Genomic DNA, 16,401 nt, shown 5'->3' with positions numbered 1-16,401 from the left:
GTGAGTCCTCCCCGACAAATCTCGATCCCCTTGGAGTTCTTCCTTTGAATCCTGCTAATCTAGGATGCTTGATCCATCCATCTAGCACCTCTTCAAACATGTAGATTACCTTTGACATTTGTCGAACCTAATAGGAGTTCCTCCAAGATTTCATCTGCCAAAATTCACTGACTTCTACTTGCTAGAAGCTCATCTCTAGGGCTTCCTTCACCAAGAACCACTTGGACTTTCACTTGCCTAGAGCTCACCTCTAGGACTTCACTGACCAAGCACCACTTGGACTTCCACCAGCCAAGAGCTCTCCTCTGGGACTTCATTTGACAAGAACCTCTTGAACTTCCACTTGCCAAGAGCTCATCTCTAGGATTTAACTTCCAAACCCTTGTTTAATTTCATCTTGTCAAGCCTCAACTTTGACTTTTCCACTACTGCACCTATAGTTCCTATCAAGTTTGAGCATATACACTTGACACATATTAAATCTAATTTAAACTTTTTGTCAATTGATTCGCTAACCACATTAAAAACTCATCCTTTTAGAATATTTGTGATCAATAACCGAAGTGGTAGAGGGGTGAATACCACTTTATCCTACAAGCTAGTGCACTAAAACATATACATAGTGAAAAGTAATAACAAGCAAAACAAACCAAGTGCACATGTTTCAACATGTGTGATTGATAACCGGAGTAGTTGAGGATGGTGAGTACCACTTGTCCCGTAAGTTAGTGCACTAAAATAAATATACAAAATGAAAAGTAATAATTAGCAAAACAAACCAAGAGACACTGGCATTTAATGTAGTTCGCTAGCATCCCAAGGCTCCTAGTCCATGGTCTATTGATCCTTCGATGAACCAATCCTGAATGTCTCTCCTCAGCAGCACCGAAGGCAAAGAAACTTCTTACAACCCTTCCAATAATTACACAAGAAGCTACAATATGAGAATAAAATGATTACAAGGAGGCTTAAAAATTGGACAAAATATTGGCATTGAATAGATCTTGAACAAATATCCAATTTGCGACCTTTGATCCCTATTTATCTGTTTTAGTGCTCATCAGTCGACTAGTTGCACCATTTGTTGATGGATTTATTGTAGCCGATAGTAGAATCCTCTTGTTGCAGATTTCATCTGTAGCTCTATTTGAATCAAACTCTATAGCATCATTCAGTCAATTGTTCTCATAAAATCACATTTGGTTGTTTTAGCCATTAGTCAATTGATCCAAATCACAAACCTCAAATAGACAACTTTTAGGGTTTGATGTTCAAACTAGTCGAGTATAATTCAACACTAGTTGATTGACACATTTGACTACGACCATTCTAAGGTTGAATCCCATTAAGTTGATACCATAGTTGAGTTCTATCTTCGCCTCATGCACTCAACTACTAAATCCCACGAAGTTTTACCATGCCTTGAAATCTTTTCTTGTCAAACTGCTCATCCCTCCGATCCATCGAGTCCTCATCTCACTCCGTACACCATCCTTCACGTCTTCACTTACGTAGTTCATCTCCTCGGCTAAGCAGCACTCTGATGCTCCTTGTCCTGTGGTGCCTTGGATGCCAATGCTAACTTTCTCAGAACTCTACAATCCTCGAGCCATCAATCCATCAAGCACCTTGGGTATACCAAGTTTCCATGTGTTTCGTTCAAATCTTGCACAACTTCACATATATATCAAGTACAGTAATGAGCCTAAATTAAGCTCTTTGCCAAAACCATCACAAGCATTCTGATCTTAAAGGGTTGATTGCACTAACATCCATGATTTAAATATGATTATCTCAACAAATTCCCCGTCTCCCCCTTAAGACAAGTCTCTTAGGGATTGATTGCACCACAAATATCATTGTATAGTGTGCACATGGTGTCACTCTTTATCTTGATATAGTAGAGTGGAAGGAGTAGCACACATGATTGAGTCCAAACTACACTTAGTTAAATGCAATACTTCAGAAAATATCAATTGGATTATATTATTTTCAGTACTCATACAATTTGATTCTCATTTAGAATAGAAGTTTATTAATATTATCCTTTGCAATATACATTTGGAATTATTTTGTTACATTACTTTATACATTTCATTAGTTTTGTTTGCCTCGACCCCCTTTTTGTGCAACTCTAGGACCCAAGGAGACTAGTTCCATGGTTGGTTAGAGTTAGATCTTCTAGGATTCACTTCATGATTTTTAAGATGTTTTAGAATTTCATTCATGATTTCTTTTGCTTTACTTTCTTGTGTTGTAAAATTCTTTGCTTAATCTAGTTCGACTTTGTGGTACGTTTTGCTTATGTTTCTCAGTATGTGACAATGATCTTATGGATGTCTTTTATGTAGTTAAAGTCTGCTTAATGCATTTTCATACCATGATTGCACAATTGTGGTGCTCTTTAATTTGAGATTTGCAAGCTATGTTTTGGTTGTACAGATGACAAAATTATCGCACAACAATGGTGAGTTCTATACCATGCCAATTACCATGGAGGCTCACTTGGGGTTGACATGGGTAATTCTCCCAAATTTCAATCCAAGGCAAAGTTTTGATTTTCGACTGGAATGAAACAACAACAATGTCACGCCAATGTGCCAACAGATGGTACCAGTGGAACCAATGAGGAGAAGACAAAGTAGGAGACCTACCTTGATTTGTGTCACTTCCCACCGGAACAAAGAAGTGGTCAATCAATGCCACCCCTAGTAAGAACGAAGAGCTTAGTTTGTTTATGAGTCAATTAGGTTATGGGTTAATGCGTTTATGATTTAGTGAGTTAACAAGTCAAATGTAATGGGTTTTAGGTTTTATTATTTTAGGGTTGGATGTGGTCTTTGCTATCTTCATCTCTGTGTCCTGCAGTGGACAAGAAACCAACAGCAAGTCAAGCAGGGGAATAGGTTTCCTATTAAGTTGTGTTGCCTATGCTGCTTTCTTGTGTCTCATATTTTTCTGAAAATGATAAATCTCGGCCATGCCACCTAAATAAGGAAAATAATAAAAGAAAAAAGACACTTTATAACAGTTTCCTCAGAAAGTGACCAACCTCACCAATGACCATTTCATCAGTTGTAAAACAGTGAGGCAAAAGCCATGGGATAGAAGTTCCAACAGCTCCCAACGTCAATCCAATTATTACTCCAATCATAGTGAGTGATTTGAGTAACATCCGTGCCTAGTTTGACAAAGAAGCCTCAGTCAAATACCCACAAAAACAAGCACTACACTGGAGAACATAACAGACCAAAGTAGTTCCATCAATTGAAGTTTATGAAATTACATGTTTGAATTATCAAGGACAATGAATACAGAAAACACTTCCAATAGAACTTCCAAATCTACTAATACTAGGGAAAACTAAAACTTTTAAAGCAACATATTTTAGTTGGCTTGATAAAACAAAGAATGTAATTACAAACCCATCAGCAACATTTTTAGAGATAAGGAAACCTTAACAATCTCCATTTAGCACTAACTGTTTTCAAAGAAAAAAATCTCTTTAAGCTGGTCTAACATTTTTTTCTTTAGCAAAAGAACATCAGTAACAAAAATGTACTCAACCAAAATCAAGTCAGAACTTATCAGCTCCATGTACAATCATCAGGTTAAAGAGTGCTTGAAGAAATCTCACAAGCTCAAGATCAAAACCAAAATCTTATCAGCTCGAGAATTTAAATAAAAAAAAATCGAGGCTTCCAACAAGCTGTTGAAATCAGAAAAAAAAAATATTATATTAACTATCCAGTATAATGAAAGGAAAATATATAGTTCTTAATTTGTTGAAAAAAATGGTGAATTATGTACTTGATTGACATATTTTCAATGCCTATATGCAAGAATTTCAGAAAACAGAAACCAACCTCAATTTATTGCTTGAATGTAAAATGAATTCTCTACACAAAAGTGACAAAACACATTAATGAATTTGATGACAATGATGCTGCAGAACAATAAAGAAAATCTTTTATGAATTTTAAAAAATGGTATCAAAAGTTAACTACAGGTCATCATAAATGTTGCATGAAAAAAATAATGGAAACAGCAAGATTATTAACCTTCTGTAAACTGCGATTCACTCCATGGATCAACTCTGGCATGAACGACTGTGCAGTTTGTGAGAGAGGTTCACCCCAAACAGTGAACATGCAAAAGACATTAACCATAACCTAGATTACAAAGTATAATTAGACAATTTTATTTATGGAATATTCAAATATACAACAGACAATGCAAAATATGTTGAAAATTTTCTCTGTCCCAAAGAGTCTAGAGACCTGATGAGCTGCTAGTGTGATTGTCCCCATTGATGTAGCAGAATAGGTGATTAGAGAATAGAAAGCAACCTGAAAATACTCAATTATGATTCCTCACAATCTTTATGCATGGGCTGTGTGTAATAAACATGAATAGACCTTTGAAGTCATTGTTATGAAAACTGGAGCAGCAATAGCTAGTATTTGGAGCAATTCTCCAAGTGAAGGAATGCATACTAAAAAAGCACTATAACCAGACTTGTTAAGGGTTTCCAGCATCATAAAAGCAGCAATAACCTGGAAGTTATCACAACAGATCATTAGAATAGCAGAATTAATCATATGCAAACAACTCAAAAAAGGAAAAAGTTCAAAGAAGTTTTTTGGGGAAAAAAATTATTTTCCAATTGTGGGTGAATTAACTCTACTAATCAAACCTATATAACTAAACAATTGCTTGCTTCATTCAATTGGTTTCAGATCTTCCAGTTACTTATATCTCCCTAGCACTTCTGCATCCTCTTGTTGGTGTCTAGTATCACAGAATGTAATGTGGGAAACAAATCGGCTGGTCAGGGTACTCTAAGCTGAAGGAAGTTAGCTTGTGTTGCTTTAAAACTGGAGATTGCCCACAACAAAAGTATTTCATCAAATGAGATCCTTTGAGCAAAGTATTGTTCTTGTTCTTTTTGACTATGAGTAACTCAACTAAGTTCTCATACTGCAACTGTTAAAATTATTCTACAATGGAAGGATACTATCTAGTATCAATTAAAATGCTGACAGAAGGGAAACTGGTAAATATTTTATTTTCTCAATTCATTATGTTGAATTCAGTTAGTACTTGTTACTACCCTTGTTATATCAAGTTTTATTGCATTAATATTTTTCACGCCTTAATTTTTTTTAAAAAAAATTAAACGACAAGATGTGTTGAACAAAACAAAAAAAGGTTTTAGGTGTCAAACTAAAGTCAAATTGGGTTTGGATGGAATCCATCAATAGACATGGTGATTAGTGATTAGTATTACATGGAAAGCAAAAGCAGGATCGATTTGAAATAACTTAGGCTAGTTTAGGATTGAATCAAATCAAGGTTTTAAAATTTGCTAGGCGCTAGTCAAGCGGTAGACCAAAACCTAGTGCCTAGGCCGCCTAGGCGAGGACTAGACGTCGCTAGACGGATTCCTCGGTATCAACATAAATTACACAATAAATCGCATACTATAACTCCAACACAATAACATCAAATTTAAAATGAGTTTAAAATTATACAACCAATAAAATATCACATATTTATTCTACTTCATAATTTTCAACAACTTGTTCTTCATCGGACACAAATACAATATCATTATTGTGATCCTCCTCTTCTTCTTTGGATGCAAAATCATCCTCATGAAGTTCTCACTTTAGAGCTTCTTCGAGGTTGTAGATTTGTTCATCTGCTCCACTTGCTTCATCCACCATTTGTCATGTGAGCCAGGAATCTAGTTCAACTTCATCATCTTCCCCACCATCCACAATTCAACCTTGTGTATTTGAAGCATTTTTTGCAAGAAGGACATCGACATTCCTTTCTTTTTCTTTTTTTCGTTTGTTCAACAATCTAGCATTAAATTGGACAAATACTAGATTGTTCAACCTGTTGACATCCAACATATTTCCTTTCTTTGTATGAATCTAAAAAAAGAGAAAGTAAATATTATAGTTAATAACATGAATATAAATTTTAAAAATTAAAACTTTACTTTAATTAAAGATTTAAAGTTTAAAGCTTACTCGTTCAAATATACTCCAATTTCTTTCACACCCAGATAAACTTGTATTTAATGATAGTACCCTCAATGTCACTCTTAGGAAATTGGGTGTGAGCACCATATGTACTCCACCATGCACATGGATCAAATGTATCATTTTTGTCATAGGCTTTTGCTGCCAATATTTTTCCAAATAACCCAGACTTGTCTCTGTATTTTGCAAATTCCTTGTTAATAATTGTTTGTTGTAAATCGAACTCATTGGCATGCAAAATTTTCATGCATTCAAAAATCGCTGCTGTGACCTCCTTATAAAGAGAAATAGAACTATCTTTATAGTAAAAATAGGGATTCAACATAAAGGCAGTGGTATGCAATGATGTATCAAGTATATCCTTTATTTTTGACCAATAATCACTATGATAGATTGATAATTTGATTCCACATTATTTAGGGTCACCTTGATATTTTTTTTAGCTTGAAAAAGCTTCCCATATAGAAACCCTATGGATGACTTTCTATCTCCATCTACCAATCGAAGAACTCTTACCAAAGAAGTAAATATTTTCAAACAAAGTGTTACACCATTCTAAAAACTCTTGCTCATTACAGTAGAGTGAGTGCTAATTTTCCTCTGTTTGTTTTTCACCATTTACATTTTTCCCATGTATCACTTGTAAATATAGCCCTTAAACTATTTTTTTTTTCAATCAAACTTTATAATGTGAGGAAATTTTATACAAACCTGGTAACTCTTGGCTGGACTATGCCTCTCTTCTTCATGAAATTTCTCATCAATGATAAACTATTATAGTGAGCATAAATGAAAATGATAAAAGACTTGGATTGCTCAATAACCTTTTTATATCGTGGAAGTTTGCCAAGCATGAGATTAACAGTGTGAGTTACACATGAACTCCAAAATATCCTAGGTCATTTTTCTCTTATTAATTTAGCTGCAGCCATATTGTTGGTAACATTGTCTGTTATAATTTGAACAATATTTTGAGTTTCTACTTGTTCAACACACTTGTCAACATATTTAAAAATAAATTCAGCCGTATGTGGCTCGTTTGAAGATTCCTTAAACTCTAAAAATGTAGTACCCTTCTTAAGGCAAGAAGTCGAGAGGGTTAAAGTTTAGAATTTTATGAATATGTCTATATTTTTTTTAGAAAGTGAATCGGATGTGTCAAGAGGTAGTGAGGAACCCGTCAAAAATGGGGGCGGTGAACTCACAAGAGGAAATGGATCCGTCGAAAATGGGGGAGTGAACTCATAAGAAGAAAGGAAATCCGTCGAAAACGGGGATGGTATACGTACTATATGATGGCATGAGGGATTTGACGATAACAAGGTTAAAGAACTCTGCCAGCCTAGGACTTTGGTTAATTGATTGATCAGCCAATTAGAGGATGACACTGTGAGGTCGACATTAGGCATAAAGGTTTAGATTAAAGTGGGTGCCATTGAATTAAAGTTAAATGTTTTTGCAGTAAATAAAATCATAAATGCATGTGAATGTATGTTTATTTGCTTGTTATACTGGTTTGGATGTGCTGAGTCACTAGGCTCACTAGATATGAATGGTTGCAGGTGAGGAAGATGTTGAGGCAGGACGCTCTGACACTTGAGCGATGCAAACCATGGCAGTACACTCCCGAAGACCTTTAATTTCTGCATAAGACTAAAGTGAATAGATTTTGAGGGGAGGGCTTTAATTAAGTTTATTGAGGTTTTAAATTTCTGGAATTTTAAATGTTGATTCCATATGCTTTGAGTGGGGTATTTAATTGAGACTTGAGTTATGTTTAAGAGTTTCATCGGTAAAGTTCAAATATAATTCATTTAGTTAAATTTAGTGTTAGGGTTGTTTCATTCACTCTTTGAAAAGAGCCTCATTTATATTTTTTTGGCGAAGTACTTTACTCCCACTGGAGTTTGTATTTTCTGGAGCAATTGCCAATGCATATCTATTCATGGGGCCAAGTGGAAGTGAGTTTTTAATTCCATCCATCCCTTCAATTTCAAGACTTTCTTCGTCTAGAGAAATAACCACCTCTGCCCTACAACTTTGTTCTTCCATTATTTTATTCTTTTTTCTATTCCTCCCTTCTAAAATAGTCACTTTGCACTTATTTTTATCTTCTTGAGATGTTTTTCGACAACTAAATACATTTCCAGATATATTTCCTATGTACTCCTTGATCCTATACACTCCCCGATATCATTTTTTCACACAACTTACATTTAATTTTGTCAAGATTCTTACGATCAATCAATATCTCAAACTCCCATCTGATGTCATTTGACCTTCTCCTAAGAATCTTAGATTTATGTTGAGTGACGGATGTCGTCGAAGATGGATTGCTTGCCATTGTAATTTAATAACCTGAAAAGTGATTTAAGAATAAATTTAGAAACTTTAGAATTATTAACAAGTCTAAGAAAAAAATTATATATAAAAGCAATATCCTTTCGAGTTGATGGAATTATTGTATTTAACATGATTAAGACTTAAGACCACTAAAATCAATAAATAAAAAAATATAAATAAGTAAAAAAACATTAATATAAATCAATAAAAAGACATTATCAAAAATGTGATTTATATGAATTAATAAAATTTATTAGAATTTTTTTAAAATGTGATTTTAAATATAAAATGATGAATATAAATATGATTTATATGAACTAATAAGATTTAATAGAATTTTTTAATTTTAAATAAAAATATCAGAATATAGATTAATTAATAATATTTATTAGAATTTTTAAATTTTAAATATAATATTAGAATATAAATAAATTAATAAAATTTATAAAAGTATTTTAATTTTAAATATATTTGTATATAGTTTATTGGGATAATTTAATTAGAATTTATAAAAGCCTATTTGAATTACTCATTTAAATGAGGAGTTATTTGAATTAAATAAATAATAAATTAATTTTTAAAAAAAAATCACGATCCCAGTGGCATTGGATGCGTCCCGTGATGCGGGAAGCATCACAGGAGGCAAAAAAATTATTTGCATAAAATAAATTACTGAAAAATTTACTGATCGTCGAGCAGATGCTTCCAGAGGAGGCAAGAGGTAGTCGAATCGGCGTGAGAGATTGGTGAATTGCTGAGGGATAGGATTTAGGACTTTAAACGAAAGAAAAAAAATTGATTATCAAATTTATATTTGAAATAGCCTGGTTTAAACGCGTTAAGATGAGTTAGTGAAATATTTGAAGTTTGGCATTATATAGTCTCTCTCCATGCAATCACCCGATTGCTCTCCTCTCCCTCTTTCCACATTGTCGTCATTCACAATGCCTTTCTTGCACTCATGAGCAGCTAGCCATACCCACTGCTAGCCACCTATCCTCTGTTGATAGCTTTCCCCCTCTCTCTTTCTTTCACTCTTTCTCTTCATTTTCCCCTCTCCCTCTCATTCAACTTATGTGCAACCATGCAATCACTATTGCTCATCCCTCAAACAACCACCACCACATAGAGCCACAATCGTTGTCATCATCCACCTCCTCCCCTTTTCCCACTATTTCTCTTTTCTTCTCTTTCCCGCTATTTCCATTGCACGACACCCCACCATCGAGGATTGCCTGTGCACCCTTGCATTGTCGCTGCATTGTCACTTTGGACTTCTTCCCCTCTTCCCTTGCTTTCTCCCTCCTTTCTTGTTGCCTATACACCATAATATCATTGTCAGTCCATGTGCCCTTGGAAGCTATCACCTGTTGTTTGTTACGTTACATCCAGGGCATCACTGCCCTGCAAACTAGCCTCACTTTAGAAATAAGAATTCAATGAGTAATCTCCTTGATACTGGGAAACAATCACATTGTTTTGCACTAATTCTTATTTGTTATATAGGTCTTATTGACTTGAGTGTTTTGTATCTTGGTCAGTGGAATGGCACTCCTATTGCATCAGCCTTAGTTGGTACAGAAGTCTGTTTTGCTTATTTTTGTGGGTTATTTTTCATTTTTTAGTTTTGAAATTTCTTGACATAAGATATTTTCAAATAAGTCGAGGTGTATCTATAAGCAATAAGTTTTAGGAGTCATTTTTAATCGTTGTTTCAGAAATTCAGTTATGATTTATTGTAAAACTTTATTTTGTCATGTCATGTAATGCCTCAAGGTAAACATACCTATAATGGCTAAGCACGTGGTATGCATCTATCAGTTAGTGGATTGTTTAAGGCTTTAGAGTGCATACCAGTCCTATCTTGGCAACACAATTTGGATTCTTGGTTTGATCTCAGTGCAAGGCCTGTTGGCCATACAAATGTGCTGCCTACAGTGGGCTCTAATCCACTGGGGGTGCCTACCCCTACAGGAAACATACTAGTGGATAAACCTGGATTTCTTTGTTTTCTAAATTGGCAAAGGATTACTTAACATTCTCCTATGGAGGTAGTAACCCTTAAGAGGCATATAAATGATTGGACGACACAAGTGTACCTTTGAATATATATCATGTTCAAATACCAAGAAGGTGGAGTTAGTAACCTACCATTTTAGAGCATACATGACAAAGAATTTAAAACACAATCTTTGGAGAAGCATTGGAGAGGGAATATTTTCGTACAATGTTCTGTGTTGCTCAGCATCATAAATTTATAAATCTCAAACAGCTTATTGAAGCATTATGGAATACAATGCAGACTTTAGCAAACTTGTTCAGTTTTGTCCATATATGGCAGCTTGGGATCATAATTGTACATTTAATTTTATGGTTTTTGACTGAGTAATTTTCATTGAAATGACTAAGCAACAGGTCCCCTAAGCTAGGGAGACTAGTCAACGACATCACAATCAAGTTAATAGAGTTAAGACACCTACCATTTTAGAGGGTAAGTTGTTACATGATAGAGGATGTAAAACACAATCTTAAGAGAGCCATTAGAGAGGGAATATTTTTCCTACAACATTTTGCATTTCTCAATGTCAGAAGTTTATAAGCATGATGGAATACAATGCGGATTTGCCCAGTTTTGTCCATATATGGTTCCTCGAGATTATAATTGTACATTTCATTTTACCCAAGGACTTGCAACTTATATTCGATTTGAATGTTTAGGTTCTCTATTAATACATATCCGGAAGTTTTTAACGAGTAATTTTCATTGAAATGACTAAGCAGCAGATCTCCTAAGAGAGGGAGGTTAGCCGACAAATCTCACAGTCAAGATAGTAGAGTTGAGGTAATCGATCTAGTGGTTAAGAAGCCAAGACTCAAACCCAAATTGTAGAGAGTACAGCTAGGTGGTACTCACACCCATAAAAGATGGATAAAACATAATAGCACTATTCAACTGCCCAAGGCTAATAGTCACCCGTAATTTACCTCTTCCGTGTTGGCCAACTGCCCAAGGCTAGTAGTCACCCGTAATTTACCTCTTCCGTGTTGGCCAACTGCCCAAGGCTAGTAGTCATCCGTAATTTACCTCTTCCATGTTGGCCTAGGGACGGGCTAGCGGAGGCGTTGGGACGAGCGAATCAACTTTTGCCACCATGGATAAAACATAATAGGATCCTCACACCCACCTTAATATAATTGGAGGAGGCTGTGAGGATCCTATGATGTATATTGGATTAGCGCACAAGGCCAATGTTTAAGTGTCTATTGGACTAAAACACATTTCTATTGCAAGTTATAAGGGCATTTGAGTAGAGATTGTACCTTGAGTTCTAACAAGTTCTAGCAAGGTCGACCTATATCACAACCTCCTAACTCTTGGCAATAGAAAGGTCCAAAAAGGTCCAGTCATTTAAGCAATAAAACACCCACCTCCATAGTCTTTCAAGTAATCATAGGTGTATCATTTGCATTCCTGAAACCTTAATATCCCCCAACTCCGTAGTCATTCCAGCAATTGCAATTGTATCATTTGCAGTCCTAGTTGCCATAGCAGGATTATTTGGGGCAATACCAACCACTTCCATCACAGCAATACCGACCACCTCTATTACAATAGAACCCATCACCTCTATTATAATAACACCCACCGCCGCCCCCCCCCCCCCCCCCCCCAGTAGTATTATTTACTTGACAGCTTTGCTACAATGGGGCAAGGAGTCAATTCTTGGCGGGCGCATGCCCTCATGAAAAAAAAATCCCTCCAACCTCTAACCACTTGGCGGTTGGCTATAAACTGATCTGATGATTTACCTCCCTTCACACAACCTAGGGGCAGGCTGTAAGGGACGTCTGGGGTGAGCGTAATCACCTTTTTTTTTTTGCTACAATAGTGTCACTTCTATTTGCTACCTCTTCAAACCTATAAGTCCCAAAAGAACTTGCATTAGCCTTCCAAGGACCAAAGTTGTATTCAACCTAGAGAGGCTAGCAGCATAATTAGGAGTTGGGACATGTGTATGACACGACTCATAAAGAGACACAATGAACAAAAGCTCGGTTCTTCAACGTGTCAATTTAGTTGATAGCATTTCTCTTGATATACTGATAGATATTGGTAGTTCAAATTCCTCTATTTTTCCTATGTGGATACATAAGATTAGTAATGTACTACAGGCAGAGAGTTGATGTCAAATTGGGAGATTAGCATTATTCATTAGACTTTTGTGGTTATGTTATTGCAACGGATATATAGGTGCTAAAGATGTCTAAATTTGATATTATTTTAAGCATGGATTAGTTTTTAAAGAATGATGTCACTCTTGACTATCAAGCAAAAGTGTATACTTTTAGACCCTAATATCATCCATCATTAAAGTTTGTTGAGATTATAGACTAGGTTATCTATTATCTTAGCACTTCATGCTTGACAGTTATTATCTCAGATTCTAACAAATATCCCTTGTATTTGGTAAGTTTTGATGTCCATAGCTCAGTGCAACTCTCCAAGAAATTAATTTTAGAAAAAATCCCGTGCTTATAGCCAAGACGATTAGCTTGTCATTGAGCTACTTGCTAGCACGACTCCAGTACTGAAGCTCTATATCAAAGAATATTGAAAGAGATGGAAGAACTGAAGATTGAAGAAGAGTTTGTAGAATTGATAGATAATGGTTTTATCTGCCCTAGTGCTTCTCCATGGGGTGCTCCAATTCTTTTCTTCAAGAAAAAAAAAGGTCGTCTATAGATAATTAAATGCTGTGACCATTAGGTGCACCTATGTGTACTTAAAAATTGATTTGAAATATATCTATCACCAATTGAAGGATAGAGATGTGGATATTAAATATTCTGCTTTCCAAACTCAGTAGGGACATTATGAGTAATTGAAAATGCCTTTTGGGCTTACCCATGCTACTACTCTCTTGATGGTTTTGATGAATTTGGTATTTCTGAAATATTTAAACTATTTTGTAATTGTATTTTACAATGATATCCTAATATACTCCTTGTCATATGAAGAACATGGGCAATTTCTCATAATGGTTCTAGAGAATTTAAGGTAGCCTCTCGTAGAAGGTATTTCAGTTGACCCAAATAAGATTGAAGCAGTTAATAGATGGGGAGTAGCCAAAGCCAGTGCAAAAGATTTACAACTTCCTTGGCTTATCTGGCTCTATCAGAGAATTTGTCAAAGTCTGTCTATACTTCCTCTGATACTTTACCTTCTAGTGCTGCCCTTGGTGATCTATTAATGAGATAACATGTCATGTTAATCGCTTCCGCCCAGAAATTCTTTATAAGTCCTGCATTAAGCCTGAGACATCTTGCCTTCTCAATGATTGTCCTGTTCAACCTTTCCGCTACCCCGTTCTGCTGAGCTGTCCTGCGAACCGAGAAATGCCTCATTATCCCATGCTACTCACAAAATTCCTGAAACTTTGAATCTGTGTACTCAGTCTCATTGTCTGACTTAAGGCATTTGATCTTTCTTCCGGTCTGGTTCTCCACTTTAGTTTTCCATAATTTAAACTTTGCAAAAGTTTCCGACTTGTGACGCATAAAGTATACCTAGACCTTTCGTGAGAAATCATCAGTAAAACTCATAAAATACAAGTGCCCTCCACGTGATGTTACACTGGCTGGTCCAGAGATACGTATGTACATAGTCCAGAATCTCTTTCGTCTTGTTTGTTACCATCTTGAATTGCACTTTGCTCTATTTCCCAAGAATACAGAATTTGCAGAATTCAAGCTTATATGTCTTGACACCCTTCAACAGATCTCTCTTGTAAAGTTCTAGCATCCCACGTTCACCCATATGCCCTAGTCGCATGTGCTATTGCCGGATTCAGACTCCACCTACAACTATAATCCCTATCAACTTGTAGATATTTCCTGCTACCTTTTGTCCTTACATTACCGTCAGAGTTCCCTTGCTGACTTTCATCACCCCGCTCACTGATTTGTAATTACAACCAATACCATCCAATGTGCCTAGTGAGATCAAGTTCTTCCTTAGCTCTGGTATATATCTGACATCACATAAAGTTCTGATCACACCATCAAACATCTTGATTATAATGTTCCTATGCCGATAACTTTGCATGACGCATCGTTTCCCATCAACACTGAACCAAAATCCACTGCCCTATAGGTGTCAAACCAATTCTTGTTTGAAGTCATGATATGAACATGCAGAGTCTAAAATCCATGCATCTGTCAGCTGCTCCGAGCTCGACATAACTGATAGCATATCTCCATCACGTCTCTCTAAATTTTCTTATTCAATTATGTTTGCAAACTTTGTCGAATTACTTTTGTTCTCTGCAACATGTTTCTTTATCTCTGGACAATCTCTCTTGATATAACCTTTGCCTCCATATTTGTAGCACCTGATCACCTTCTACCTTCTCGATTTAGAACGAGCCTTGTTGTTGTTACCCAATCCATGTTGAGATTTCCTCCTACCACGCTCTTGGTTGCTATTTACCAGAAGTCCTTCTCCCTGAGAAACTTCATCGCTTGTTTTCTTCCTTTGGTGAAAACCTAGCAACGCACCCGCGATCTCCACCAATTTAAGAGTTTCCTTATCTCATATCAAAGTAGTAACCAAATTCTCATACGTAGGAGATGAAGATAGAGAATTCAACAACATTAGCGCCTTGTCCTCGTCTTCAATCTTCACATCAACACGCTTCAGGCCGCTCACAATCTAATTGAATACGTTGATGTGCTTGCTCAGATCGGTTCCTTCTGTCATCTTCAGCTCGAATAATTTCTGCTTGAGATACAGCTTGTTTGTCAATGACTTTGACATGTACCGGCTTTCCAGCTTTTGCCAAACTGACACCGGTGACTCCTCCGTCCATGACATGATACATCACATCATCTGTAAAACAAAGGCTGATTATTGCTACTGCCTTTACCTGAAGTTCTTCCCAATCTGATCTCTCCATGTTTTTCGATTTCCTTTCTCCTAGTGCCTTCACCATGCCTTGTTGCACCAACAAGTCCTTGACTCTTCTCTACCATGATCCGAAGTTTTCGTTTCCGTCAAATTTCACCATATCAAAATTCACAGAAGTCGTCCTCGACTTGTTGAAGAAATCCGCCAAAACCTATAGCTCTGATACCAATTGTTGCGCAAAGAGAGGGCAACACCTCTCAACTTCTAAAGCGTGGAAGAAGAGGAAGAGAGAAAAGAGATCACGCAGAGCAACAAGACAAAGACTTACAAAAGGAAAGCAAACACGAGAAAGGAGAAGAAGAAAAAAAAAAAAGAGTTGTCGTGGTTCGACGACGTGCCTACTCCATAAAATGGTCGAAGCTTTATTCGAATTTTCTCTACACAAGGGAATCACATCTAATGATTCTTGTGATTGTTGTTGTACAATAGGTTTACAATGACCCGTATAAATAATGCGCAAACCCCAGACCCGATAAATTCGTAATAAAATTTTGTTATGAAAAATCACAACAAAATTCTGTTATAAAAAACCGTAACAGAATTCTGTTATATAAAATCGCAACAGAATTTCATTACGAAAAATCTTAACAGATTTTTCTTCCATTACATCCATCGCATTGGCCTTCATCCAAATATGAGTCGCCCGTCAACAGAAATGTTAGCATGTCACAATGGGATAGTAATTGATTTGATCACACAATTTTCAAAAGTTCTAACGCATTGGCCTTCATCCATTGCATTGGCTTTCAATCACGAATACAGTTCTTTTCTTTTTCCTTATTTTACGATGATTCAACGAAGTTCTAAGGACTTTATGATATGGACCATGTTGCTTGTATTTGTTTGTCTCTTGAGAGTTTGGTTAAGGTTTACATCAATTGATTTAACACTTGAATAATACTAGTTAGTAATGGATTAATACATCTTTAAACTATGATATGAAATTGAATAGTTGCTTGATTAATTAAAACTAGGATTTATTTCTTTACTTGACCGAAGGTTTATTCTATTCATTTGAATCAAACTGTTAATCAAGTT

At 35.9% G+C, this 16,401-nt stretch overlaps 1 protein-coding gene across 10 annotated transcripts in view; it reads right to left on the bottom strand.

Annotated features, from left to right (window-relative positions):
- The window catches only part of LOC122005767 (protein DETOXIFICATION 46, chloroplastic-like), a 124,398-nt gene that overhangs the window by 23,491 nt on the left and 84,506 nt on the right, over window positions 1-16,401 (bottom strand). For 9 of the 10 annotated variants that reach the window (XR_006118533.1, XR_006118534.1, XM_042560955.1 and 6 more), the window contains 4 exons: window positions 4,419-4,556; window positions 4,281-4,349; window positions 4,062-4,172; window positions 3,053-3,181 (listed from right to left, as the gene is read on the bottom strand). Coding sequence is in view for 8 of the 10 variants with exons in the window: in XM_042560955.1 (XP_042416889.1) it covers window positions 3,053-3,181; window positions 4,062-4,172; window positions 4,281-4,349; window positions 4,419-4,556 (447 nt within the window). In the remaining 2 variants the exon portion in view is untranslated. The remainder of the gene's footprint in view (window positions 1-3,052; window positions 3,182-4,061; window positions 4,173-4,280; window positions 4,350-4,418; window positions 4,557-16,401) is intronic. The other variant, XM_042560957.1, reaches the window with a different exon arrangement.

Source organism: Zingiber officinale, chromosome 7B (assembly GCF_018446385.1).
Source record: "Zingiber officinale cultivar Zhangliang chromosome 7B, Zo_v1.1, whole genome shotgun sequence".
NCBI classification, from domain to species: Eukaryota; Viridiplantae; Streptophyta; class Magnoliopsida; order Zingiberales; family Zingiberaceae; genus Zingiber; species Zingiber officinale.
This window is presented reverse-complemented; position numbering and strand designations above follow the sequence as displayed.